Below are 13031 nucleotides of genomic sequence, written 5' to 3' on the forward strand. Positions count from 1 at the left end.
TCTCTTCTTCAGAAACGCTTTCCTTGCCATTGCCAGCCTACATTTTATATCCTCTCTACTTCGACCATCATCAGTTATTTTGCTCCCCAAATAGCAAAACTCCTTTACTACTTTAAGTGCCTCATTTCCTAATCTAATTCCCTCAGCATCACCCGACTTAATTAGACTACATTCCATTATCCTTGTTTTGCTTTTGTTGATGTTCATCTTATATCCTCCTTTCAAGACACTGTCCATTCCATTCAGCTGCTCTTCCAAGTCCTTTGCTGTCTCTGACAGAATTACAATGTCATCGGCGAACCTCAAAGTTTTTATTTCTTCTCCATGAATTTTAATACCTACCCCGAATTTTTCTTTTGTTTCCTTTACTGCTTGCTCAATATACAGATTGAACAACATCGGGGAGAGGCTACAACCCTGTCTTACTCCCTTCCCAACCACTGTTTCCATTTCATGTCCCTCGACTCTTATAACTGCCATCTGCTTTCTGTACAAATTGTAAATAGCCTTTCGCTCCCTGTATTTTACCCCTGCCACCTTTAGAATTTGAAAGAGAGTATTCCAGGCAACATTGTCGAAAGCTTTCTCTAAGTCTACAAATGCTAGAAACGTAGGTTTGCCTTTCCTTAATCTTTCTTCTAAGATAAGTCGTAAGGTCAGTATTGCCTCACGTGTTCCAGTGTTTCTACGGAATCCAAACTGATCTTCCCCGAGGTTGGCTTCTACTAGTTTTTCCATTCGTCTGTAAAGAATTCGTGTTAGTATTTTGCAGCTGTGACTTGTTAAGCTGATAGTTCGGTAATTTTCACATCTGTCAACACCTGCTTTCTTTGGGATTGGAATTATTATATTCTTCTTGAAGTCTGAGGGTATTTCGCCTGTTTCATACATCTTGCTCACCAGATGGTAGAGTTTTGTCAGGACTGGCTCTCCCACGGCCGTCAGTAGTTCCAATGGAATATTGTCTACTCCGGGGGCCTTGTTTCGACTCAGGTTTTTCAGTGCTCTGTCAAACTCTTCACGCAGTATCGTATCTCCCATTTCATCTTCATCTACATCCTCTTCCATTTCCATAATATTGTCCTCAAGTACATCGCCCTTGTATAGACCCTCTATATACTCCTTCCACCTTACTGCTTTCCCTTCTTTGCTTAGAACTGGGTTTCCATCTGAGCTCTTGATATTCATACAAGTCGTTCTCTTATCTCCAAAGGTCTCTTTAATTTTCCTGTAGGCGGTATCTATCTTACCCCTAGTGAGATAGGCCTCTACATCCTTACATTTGTCCTCTAGCCATCCCTGCTTAGCCATTTTGCACTTCCTGTCGATCTCATTTTTGAGACGTTTGTATTCCTTTTTGCCTGTTTCACTTACTGCATTTTTATATTTTGTCCTTTCATCAATTAAATTCAATATCTCTTCTGTTACCCAAGGATTTCTACTAGCCCTCGTCTTTTTACCTACTTGATCCTCTGCTGCCTTCACTACTTCATCCCTCAAAGCTACCCATTCTTCTTCTACTGTATTTATTTCCCCCATTCCTGTCAATTGCTCCCTTATGCTCTCCCTGAATCTCTGTACAACCTCTGGTTCTTTTAGTTTATCCAGGTCCCATCTCCTTAAATTCCCACCTTTTTGCAGCTTCTTCAGTTTTAATCTACAGGTCATAACCAATAGATTGTGGTCAGAGTCCACATCTGCCCCTGGAAATGTCTTACAATTTAAAACCTGGTTCCTAAATCTCTGTCTTACCATTATATAATCTATCTGATACCTTTTAGTATCTCCAGGGTTCTTCCATGTATACAACCTTCTTTCATGATTCTTAAACCAAGTGTTAGTTATGATTATGTTGTGCTCTGTGCAAAATTCTACCAGGCGGCTTCCTCTTTCATTTCTGTCCCCCAATCCATATTCACCTACTATGTTTCCTTCTCTCCCTTTTCCTACACTCGAATTCCAGTCACCCATGACTATTAAATTTTCGTCTCCCTTCACAATCTGAATAATTTCTTTTATTTCATCATACATTTCTTCAATTTCTTCGTCATCTGCAGAGCTAGTTGGCATATAAACTTGTACTACTGTAGTAGGTGTGGGCTTCGTGTCTATCTTGGCCACAATAATGCGTTCACTATGCTGTTTGTAGTAGCTTACCCGCATTCCTATTTTCCTATTCATTATTAAACCTACTCCTGCATTACCCCTATTTGATTTTGTGTTTATAACCCTGTAGTCACCTGACCAGAAGTCTTGTTCCTCATGCCACCGAACTTCACTAATTCCCACTATATCTAACTTCAATCTATCCATTTCCCTTTTTAAATTTTCTAACCTACCTGCCCGATTAAGGGATCTGACATTCCACGCTCCGATCCGTAGAACGCCAGTTTTCTTTCTCCTGATAACGACATCCTCTTGAGTAGTCCCCGCCCGGAGATCCGAATGGGGGACTATTTTACCTCCGGAATATTTTACCCAAGAGGACGCCATCATCATGTAATCATACAGTAAAGCTGCATGCCCTCGGGAAAAATTACGGCTGTAGTTTCCCCTTGCTTTCAGCCGTTCGCAGTACCAGCACAGCAAGGCCGTTTTGGTTATTGTTACTAGGCCAGATCAGTCAATCATCCAGACTGTTGCCCTTACAACTACTGAAAAGGCTGCTGCCCCTCTTCAGGAACCACACGTTTGTCTGGCCTCTCAACAGATACCCCTCCGTTGTGGTTGCACCTACGGTACGGCTATCTGTATCGCTGAGGCACGCAAGCCTCCCCACCAACGGCAAGGTCCATGGTTCATGGGGGGGATACAAAAGTATAAACACAAATTATACCAAATGTAGCATGGTAGTTTACGAAGGACTGAAATCTAGATTATGACACATTTTTGTCAGCCAGTGACAGCAGGTATTCAGGCCGTAGGACATGTGATGTAAACAGCCAATAGTAACATCGTTGTCAAGTAGCATGAACACACAATTAAGAAAAGTTAATGGTTTAAATTAATATGCAGTCTATAACTACAAGAAAAGCTAAGCTTTCACATATAATATTGGTCGTCAAAAGGTTTTTGTTGGTTTTTTTGAGGGTATGGTTTGGCAAGATCCTAAGAGCACAGATTAAATTGCAACATCTGAATATTTCTGATGTGATGTGCACTGAACTTCTTGTAGGCTACCTGGCTGAATTTCTGTCAAGCACTTACTTTTCCATGGAAAAGCCAATTACGTGCGAAACTGCTCAAGAACTCAGTTCACACTTTTCTTTGAAGGACAATTATATTTTTTGCCATTGTTCTTGCATAACATTGCAAGGTTTCACTAGAATGTATGTGCTGTATGTAGCCAGAACAGTGAACATGGTTTGCAGTAACAGCACTAACAGATTTTTTACTGTATCCTGTACATTGTTGGTAATAGCAAAGACGTTTTCACTGCAGTGAAGATGAACAAAGTGCTTATAGCTCTTGAGGTATGCATTTTGGAGCCAATACGTACTGGATATTTTTGTCTTTTTTTGGTCCATACTACCATCTCTCAAAATATGCAATACTATTTTAATGCCCCATATGCTGAATACACTTTTACAACAATTAGGTGCAATCTGATAAAATTGATAAAAACATCTTTCAAGTTGAACTCACAAACACAGCATGTGTTAATCTCACAGTTATAATTGACAAAATGAGGAAAAATAGTGTACTAAGAGAAATTTTCAAGTTTATTAGATGAGCAAACAAGAGATGACTTTAAAATCCCGAACAGAAGGCGTGGAAAGGTGCTATTGTACCTTTATAAAATGTAAAGCGAGTTCTGGGTCTGACATGAAATTATCGTGTAATAATACCCAGTACAAATGACAGTAAAGACTGATAATTAATTTGTCCTTTAAACGATTTTTCATATATAAATATTATTTTTATTTTGGCTGAAGATATGGTGCAGACAGGGTCCTAATTTCAGTGCTTTTGGCCCGGTGTGATTCTGATCTGATGAGATTTGATTTCCGTCATGTCAGCGATTCATATTCAGTGATACCTACACATAGGAAGTGTGCGTGAAGTCGACTGCTTGAGACAGAGCAACTGAATAGCTCTTCCATGTGTTAGAGAGAGGTGTGACAGTTTGTATTTATAATTTCAAATTGGAAAAAAATGTGGCTATTATTGTGTTTACAAAATAAGAAGTGAGTCATTAATAGAATTAACTGCTTCTATCTTCCAGTACACAGCTCATTGCTGGTAGTCAATTTTTGAACATTTAATATCTGTATTTTGGTTTTGTTATTAGTTTCTTGAGACTGCTCAAATTGGGCAAGGCCAAAACCGTTTCTTTAATTATTCTTGTAAAATGATGCCTCATAGAATTCTTTTTTTCCCCCCCAGATGGTCTGGTTCCGAGAGAATTGGTATGAAGAAGTCCTCAGGCAGCTACGTCTCGGGTTAGCAAAGTGCCTTGCTATTGCTTTTGAAAACAGTGCTAATGTGGAAGAAGCAACTATTACGCCACATACACTGAATTTCATTAAGAAACTTGTTTCCACGTTTGGTATTGGAATTGGTAAGCTCTGCATATTGTTTGTTTGTTTTGTTTGTTTATTTGTTATGTTTGGTACACCAGGCAGAGATAACCAATATCAATCCTCTTTTATTGATTATGTTTCAATGGTTGTAACAGCCAAGTAACTACCTAATGTGTGAATGATGGATGTATGGAAAGCAAATGTAAGTCTTAAGTCTGTAAATAGTGGAAGTTTAATTTTAAATCTTGTACATAATTTGACTGTTCTTACCTGAGGATCATTGAAATGAATAATTTACTTTAATTTTTTACACTACTTGGTTGTAATAGCCAAGTAACTAGCCACTGTGTGAATGATGGATTTAATGAAAGCAAATGTAAGTATTAAACCTGTAAATATTAGAAGTTTAATTTTAATTAATGCACATAATTTTACTGTTTATGTTTGTAATGTGTTTATTTGACATGTTCCACACCCAGGAGGATCCCCTCTCTGTGGGTCTAAGGAATGAATAATTAATCTAATCTAATCAAGGAACTCAGGATAGATGTCACTGGTAAACAATGTAAAGCTAAAATACCTTATTTGTTGAAATATTTTGTCAAAAAACCTACAAAGATTTTCAGGGGAAATGTCTAGAGCTAAAGTGAACGGAATACTCATTCACTGCATAAGAGATGCTGACAATATTGCATTAATAACTGAAAGTGGAAAACATGTACAGAAATACATTAAAAAATTTCAGCAATGTCTAAAATGTTAGAACATAAAATTAATAGTTGCAACAAAATTATTTCGGGCAAAAATGAGGACACTTGACATTAAAAATTTAAAAAAGTTCGTAAAGTTCGTTATTTAAGCACCATAATTAATGAAAATAGTAGAGGCAGGGTAGAAATGTTTTCAATAAAAGAAGACAACAGTAGTGAAAAATTCATTTGGTAAAGAAAAGAAAAATGAAATTTTTCAAGATGTTGAGAATATTCCTGTGTGGCTGTGAAAGCTGAACGCTGTCAAAGATGGACTAGAGGCATTTGGAAGAGGTGAAAATGTGAGCTGAGAGGAGGCCAACGGCGACCAGCTGAACAGTAAGGAAATCCAATGTAGAAGTTGTGAAAGAGATCAATGTGCAAAGAAATCTCATACCAAATATTATGAAAAGGAAAAATGAAATTGATTTACACACAAACACACACACATTTAATATCAGACTTACTGGCAGGAAAAATTATCAGGATCTTTGGGGCATAACAGACTGTAATCAGCTTTGAGGTAACAAATGCCACATGGATGTTCCACTTTATTACAGTCAAAGAATTCAGTTTCCTTCGTATTCACTACAGGTTATACATCATGAAAGTTTGATGTTGGGCATTTGTATTTTTTGCATGGTGAGAATTTAGTTCTACGGTTTTATTTTTATTTACAATTAGCTGGTTTAAGTGGCACCAGTCACAGAGTTTGTCATAGTGTTTATTTCTTCTAGAAGAGTCTTTTTTCAATTAAATTTTTAAAACTAAACTGTCATTTAATAAGTAAATAATATTGTTATCAGGACCAGAACGTGGATGACAATTTTGTATTATTTGTAATAACTTTTAGCAGGAACAGAAATAACATATTTCAAGATCAGTATGTTCTTCCTCAGGAATTTGTAGCTACATAGATCACGAATAAATGGTTAATAGAAAAAACGGGGATGTAAATGGAGATGACAAAGTGTAATTTCTATTAAAAAATTGTGTTAGCAAACAATGACAAGGTAAATACAGAGCTGAGATAGAATTTTTTTAAAAGTTATTTCTTGTTTCTGTTTATGCCTCATTATGTTGAATCAATTTTGTCCTTTCATTCCTCCTTGCAGCTTGTATGCTTTCAGGCTGTTGTCTTTGTCTTACGCAGTGTGAACTGTTCTTTCTTCACTCTTAATGAAAATTTTGCCTGTGAATCTACACTAGTAGACACTTGAATGTGAAAAATCTTTAGAATTGTTGGAGGGGGGCTTTCTGCTGTCCTTGTGAATGGAATAACTCAATGTGGCATTTACACTATTGCTTGCATGAGCTAGGCAGTCTACCTCTGTTTTTTTTCTTTGGGACCCACATTTAGAGAAGATGCAGCATTGACACACAACTTTATCAGTTGATACTCAGTTTGCCTGATTCAGCAGATTACATCTGCATTTGGTGCACAAATATATCAGTTACTTGCCCTTGCTCGGATATTTGTTTAACTGTAACTGTGCATTTCTGAACTCGTAACACGTACACAGAGATGTTAAAGAAACAGCTTTCAAACAGCAGTGTTTGTTTCCAGAGATGCGAGGTAATCTGGACTTCAACTGCATTTTTCCAATTCACCTAAGAAGCCAAAAATCAGCTTATTGTGTGATTTTATTTTTAAAATACAGTCAGGTGAATAAAAAAATAACTGATTCTCACTAACCAATTTTTTTGCAGTTCAGAGAAATAATCAGTTTTATTGCTTCACATCCCTCGCTCATCATCTTCTATCTCGTGGCCACGTTCTCACTTCCCGAGCATGGGGTCCCGGGTTCAATTCCTGGCGGGGTCTGGGATTTTCACCAGCCTCGAGATGACTGGGTGTTTGTGTTGTCCTCATCATTTCATCATCATTCATGAAAGTGGCTAGATTGGACTGAGCAAAGGTTGGGAATGTGTACGAGCGCTGATAACTGCGCAGTTGAGCGCCCACAAACCAATCATCATCATCATCATCATCATGATCTTCTTCTTCTTCTTTTGTTTTGGAAACTGCAACACTGTGTTTGCATCTCTGAAGATTTATATTCTATCTTGGTAGACCCACGCTGGGAATATTACCTTCCTCCAGAATGAAGGCCACAGTATTTTTCTTTGTGTGAGTGATAACATAGTGAAATAATTGTTTTGTTGTTTCTTGTAGACATCTACATCTGCGTTGTTACTGTGCAATTCACACTTAAGTGCCTGGTAGAGGGATCCATTTTCATACTACTTCTCTACCATTCCACTCTAGAATGGTGTGTGGGAAAAAGGAACACCTAAATCTTTCTGTTCGAGCTCTGATTTCTCTTATTTTATTATGATGATCATTTCTCCCTACGTAGGTGGACGTCAACAAAATATATACCCACATCTTGACCAATGAAACTGTGTCACATCAATGTATGTTCAAAGTGCCCTCCGTTTGCATCAGTAGATGTTTGCAGATGGGCAACAAGAGAGTGTTGCACAGATTGTAGAGTTTCTACAGATATTGCCGCACATTCCACAGTAATATGATGTTGCATATCCTCTACTGTCGTTGGGGATTCTTGGTACACTCTTGTGTCTCACTGCACCCCAGAGAAGGAAGTCTAATGGCGTCAAGTCGGGGGTCTGTGCTGGCCATCACACAGTACCTCTCCGCGGCATCCGCCTATTAGGAAATGTTGCATCTAGAACGCCTCTGGCAACTTTTGCATTGTATGTGGGACATACGTTATGTTGGAACCACATTGATAGACGAGTTTCCAATCCTAGATCCTCCAAGAGGAGCACTATGGTATGTTGAAGAAATTATGCATATCGCTGTCCATTTGATGTTCCACGGTAAAAATAGGGACATACAATACAGTTAGCAATGATACCGCACCAAACATTGTCACTCCACTATTGTTGATGAGCAACTTGGCGAATCTAGTGGGGATTTTGCACGCATCAGTAGTGCATGTTCCGCAGATTCACATTACCATGATTTGTAAATGAAGCCTTGTCCGTAAACAACATATTGCTTAGGAATACTGAATTACCTTGCAGCTGCTGAAGTGCAAAATGACAGAATGCAATGTGGGATCCAGAGTCATTCCTATACAGTTCTTGGTGCAGTGAGACGTGAAATGGAGGAAACCAATGCTGATGCAAGACTGCACACACTACTGTGGCTTATTCCTACGCCTCATGCAATTTCTCGTACACCCACCTGTGGATTGTGCGCTGCAGCAGCCATAACAGCAATTTCGTTTCCACTGCCAGTTGTTGGCGTTGTACGTCAACGTTTTGTGGGAGCCAAGCTTCCTGTTTCCGTGAGTGTCTTGCATATGTTGTCAATGCTTTGACGTGAAGACACTGACGATCTGGGTAACATTCAGCATACAGTATCATAGCTGTGGTTGCATTTCTGTGACAGTCACTGTAAATTAAAATAATATCTAATTTTTCTTCATTACTGAAGGCCGGCATATTGACTAGGTGGCGGCAAATGTAACAAGCCACAAGAAAACAGGTTTTAATGTGGCAACCTGGCAACATATGTGAATTACGTTACAGTATGAGAGCAGTTCAGCAGGCCAGATAAGGAGACACTTGTACACTGAAGGTAGTGTGTGCTGTGGTGATATTGGTATGTTTAAGGCAGGATGCAGATGCCAGTGCAGGCAACCCCTGCTCTGAGCACGGTACTACATGTGATGCATTACGTCGGAAACTGTGACGCCATTGCTATTCTTTACAAGCCACATATTTCAAAACGTGCAAGGTTTAGAAACGTGCAAACAAGTGATACCACTAATTGTACCTCTAGTTGTCATTTCGCAACAATAAGCTTTATGCGCAGGACATCCATCATTCTGATACCGCATTATTTGACACATTATAAGAGGTGGACCAGAACAGGTAAGGTACAGCTCAAGAAGGGACTAAACTATTCCCCTTTAGGAGTGCCATCAATGAAATATGGGCCAATGATGTGTTGTCATACAATCCCACACCGTACATTAACACTCCACTGATGTACTACGTCAACCATATCATGATTACCGGCAGCGTGAGGTGCACGCTTGAGTCTCAGGATGTGCGCTAGCTTTGCGCTTCATTTATTTCAAATGTCAACTTCGCTTCGCGGTTTCTCGGAGTGTAATTGACGTATTGTAATACAACCAACACCATTATTTTTGTGATTTTTCATGCAATTGATTGCATAGGAAATAAAAGGGGGTGTCCTTTTAAAAATACACAAGTTTGTGTTGAAAATAGTATTTGTTTACATTTTAAAATTTCACATATTATTTGGTTTCCTAAGCCCCTATCATACGTTCATGCTGGTGAAAACCGTTTTTCAATATCTATTGTTGTTCCAGAGATATTTGAGGTGGCAGAGTTAGGTGAGAGATCCTGTATATGTACACACACACACCACACACACACACACACACACACTCGTGCATTCAGCACAAAATAGAAATAAGACATTTCCTAAATAAATATTATGCTTAATAAAGCAACAAACAAATAAAATTTATAAAATGCCCATTAAGTCCTTTTAAGACATTAATTTCAAGTCTTTCTACCTTTAACTGCATAGTTAGGAAGTTCATCTGTGTAAAAGCTCCAATATCGTGTCACACTACAAATCAACAATGTTCGTATCAGTCATATTCTTTATCCCCATTCACTTCTATTTTGCACTGTACAATTTTCAGACTTGAAGGCAGAGCGGCAGTCGAACTCAGCTTCATCGTCATCGTTCGTGAGCACAGCCTCGGAGAGCTTGGCCAGCCGCGCACGGGCAACGGCCCAGGACCCGGTCTTCCAGATGATGAAGGTGCAGTTCACAACTGACTTTGACTTCAGCCAGCCAGACTCCATGAAGCTGCAGAACCTCATCCAGAAGCTGCGCAAGTGGATCACTATTCTCGAAGCTAAAGTGAAAACCCTACCCAAGTGAGTTACTGGATTCCTCCTCTTTTACTGCAAGCATTTCTATACCTATATGTCTTGACCGATTCTGATTATGATAACTCAGTGATACTGTGGTCATAGAGTACTACTTTGTTTGTTTTATGAAGAACATAATTTTACATTTATGTTCATTCAATACAAGTTGCCAGTCTTCACACCACTTTGAAATCCTATCCAGATCTGATTGAATATTAGGGCACCACCTTTCAGACAGTGTAGATAATTCCTTCATCTGTCAGCTCAGCAATTTGACATGAACACTATCTAATATTGCCCTGGTTCGGGAAATATTGTCGATCCGGGACGATGCAAAGAGCAGTCTGAGTTGTAATTGGGAGGTGGGTAATCTCCATGTAACCTATGTTTACGTTTAGTGATTTTGCTGTTTCCTCTTTGTTTATTATGTCCACCTTTCTGACAGTCAAGCATTAATCGCCTTGCAGAACAATGAAGTTTTTTTGTCAGTTTACTAAAGGAATTTGGCTTATATTAATCTTTTCAGCTAAAGCAGTCAATTTATTCGAAACGAAGTGTTTAATTCTGCACTATTGTTTAGTTTCAACTGTTTGCTGCATTTTGAGTGCACGTTTTTATCTTCTAGCGATAAAGAACCAAACATGAGATAGTACGGTAATGATACTCCAAGAAAATTTACATCTGAATTTGAACATATGAATGTGCACTTCAAGTGGAATTTCAGTATGGTTCACGAAATTCTGATGCTCTTGGAGTATCCTCTAAGGTCTTACTTCTTTTACGACATAATGTAAGATCTTTTAATGTTTTGCGTAAAACATACAGGCTCCCTGTGTCATCGTAGCTGCGCAAGCATGGTGACGTCTGCTACCTGGCACTCTATGGCAACTGCTGAAACGAACCTACTAAATAGAACGCAGGAAAACATTGCGAATGGTTGTTTGAAAAGCTTAATTTCCAAGCAAATTTCCTTTTACACAAGATGAACTATGTGCAAGAATGTATGATGAATTTCTTAAATCACAGAGTGCTTGACTCTAATTTAAAAATCAATTCTTTCAGGACTACCATTTAGAATAATTTGGAGCCCTGACGGTAAGAAAGGTAAAACATTTATGTCATCGTTAAAAATTTTATTGGCACATTTGTGTGCCAACGCGCAAAAAAAAAAAAATAAATAAATCAACATTATATGCAAAAGCTTAGCTTCTCTTGCAACTGATGAATCTTAGAGACCACTATTACATGTGAAACTTTTCTTTTCTTGTAGCAGCACTATGTATATTAATTTAAAGCACTAACTTTTTCTATTTGTGGTCACACTACTTGACAGTGATGTTGCTATTGGCTGACTACATTAAGTATCCTATGCTTTCAATATCCTCTGTCATAGGCTTGCGACATCACGTAACATGAGCTGTGACTGGCTTACAAAAGTGCATCGCCATCTCTGTTTCAGTGCTTCAGGAAGTAACATGCAGTGTTTGGTGGAATTCGAATTTATACTTTCGTAATACGAACATATGCAGTGTACATATTGCTGCACATCAGACATTTTTCGAAAACATGTTTTTTTCCCCTGAGTTTTGTTTTCTAACGTGCTGGGAAATTATATTCTGGTGTATAAAACTATAACCACTCAAAGGATTAATAAGTTTTTACAGTTCCAAGGAAAAGTATACTGTCACTTAACACGGAAAAAGCGTATTTTCATCCGGGAGAATGTGTATTTTTAACCAGGAAATCCAGGAAAAATTCGGGAATTTTTTTTCTTCATGCACGTATACACCCTGTACACGTAGCATCCTTCATAGTTGAGCCACACTTTTCGAAAGTTCTCCCAATAAACCATAATCAACAATTTGCCTTCTTTTTGACAATCATCACATGCTTGTTCCATTTCATATCACTGTGCAACATTATGCCTGGATACTTAAACAATGTGACTGTGTGAAGCAGGGCACTACTAACGCTGTATTCGAACATTACAGATTTGTTTTTCCTTCTCATCTGCATTAATTATATTTTTCTGCATTTTGTCTAATTCAACTCATGTTGTACAGTCACTTGATGACAGCAGCTTACTGTACACCACATCATCATCATCAGCAAACAAGTGCAGATTGCTGCCCACACTGTCTGCCATATCATTTATGTGTATGGAAAATAATAGTGGTCCCACCACATTTCCGTCTGGAGCACTCCTGACAATACCAAAGTCTCTGATGGAAACTCACTGTTGAGGACTGTATGGTGTGTTCTAGGAACTTATTCCATATGCTCGTTCCTTTAGTACAGTCTGAAATAGGAAACCACATAAAACGTTTTTTGGAAATATAGGAATGTGGAATCTGCCTGTTACCCTTCTTTCATGGTTCATGGGATATTATGTGAGAATAGGGCAAGCTGAGTTCTGCACGAGTGATGGTTTCTGAATACTTTCTGATTTGTGGACAGATGTGTTTCCTTCTCAAGGAAATTTATTATATTCAAACTGAGAATATGTTCAATAAGTCAGCAGCAAACAGATGTTAAGGATATTGGTCTGTAATTTTGCGGGTCCAATCTTTTACCCTTCTTATATACATGAGTCACCTCTGTTTTTTTGTCGGTCCCTTGGAACTTGGCGATGGGCAATAGATTTATGGTAAATTCAAGCTAAGTAAGGGGCCAATGCCGTAGAGCACTCTTTGTGAAACCAAATTGGGATTCCATCTGGACCTGACGACTGATTTGTTTTCAGGTCTTTCAATTGCTTCACTATTACTATGTCATCCATATGGGACACTGTGTGATGGCCAAATGCTGATAT

At 38.5% G+C, this 13031-nt stretch overlaps 1 protein-coding gene across 1 annotated transcript in view; it reads left to right on the forward strand.

Moving 5' to 3' along the window:
* Positions 1-13031, forward strand: part of LOC124598833 (transformation/transcription domain-associated protein) — a 441523-nt gene that overhangs the window by 394743 nt on the left and 33749 nt on the right. Inside the window, exons 60-61 of the mRNA XM_047136029.1 lie at positions 4387-4561; positions 9985-10225. Of these exons, the coding sequence (XP_046991985.1) occupies positions 4387-4561; positions 9985-10225 (416 nt within the window). The remainder of the gene's footprint in view (positions 1-4386; positions 4562-9984; positions 10226-13031) is intronic.

The sequence above is a fragment of the Schistocerca americana genome, chromosome 1 (assembly GCF_021461395.2).
Source record: "Schistocerca americana isolate TAMUIC-IGC-003095 chromosome 1, iqSchAmer2.1, whole genome shotgun sequence".
Classification (NCBI taxonomy): Eukaryota; Metazoa; Arthropoda; class Insecta; order Orthoptera; family Acrididae; genus Schistocerca; species Schistocerca americana.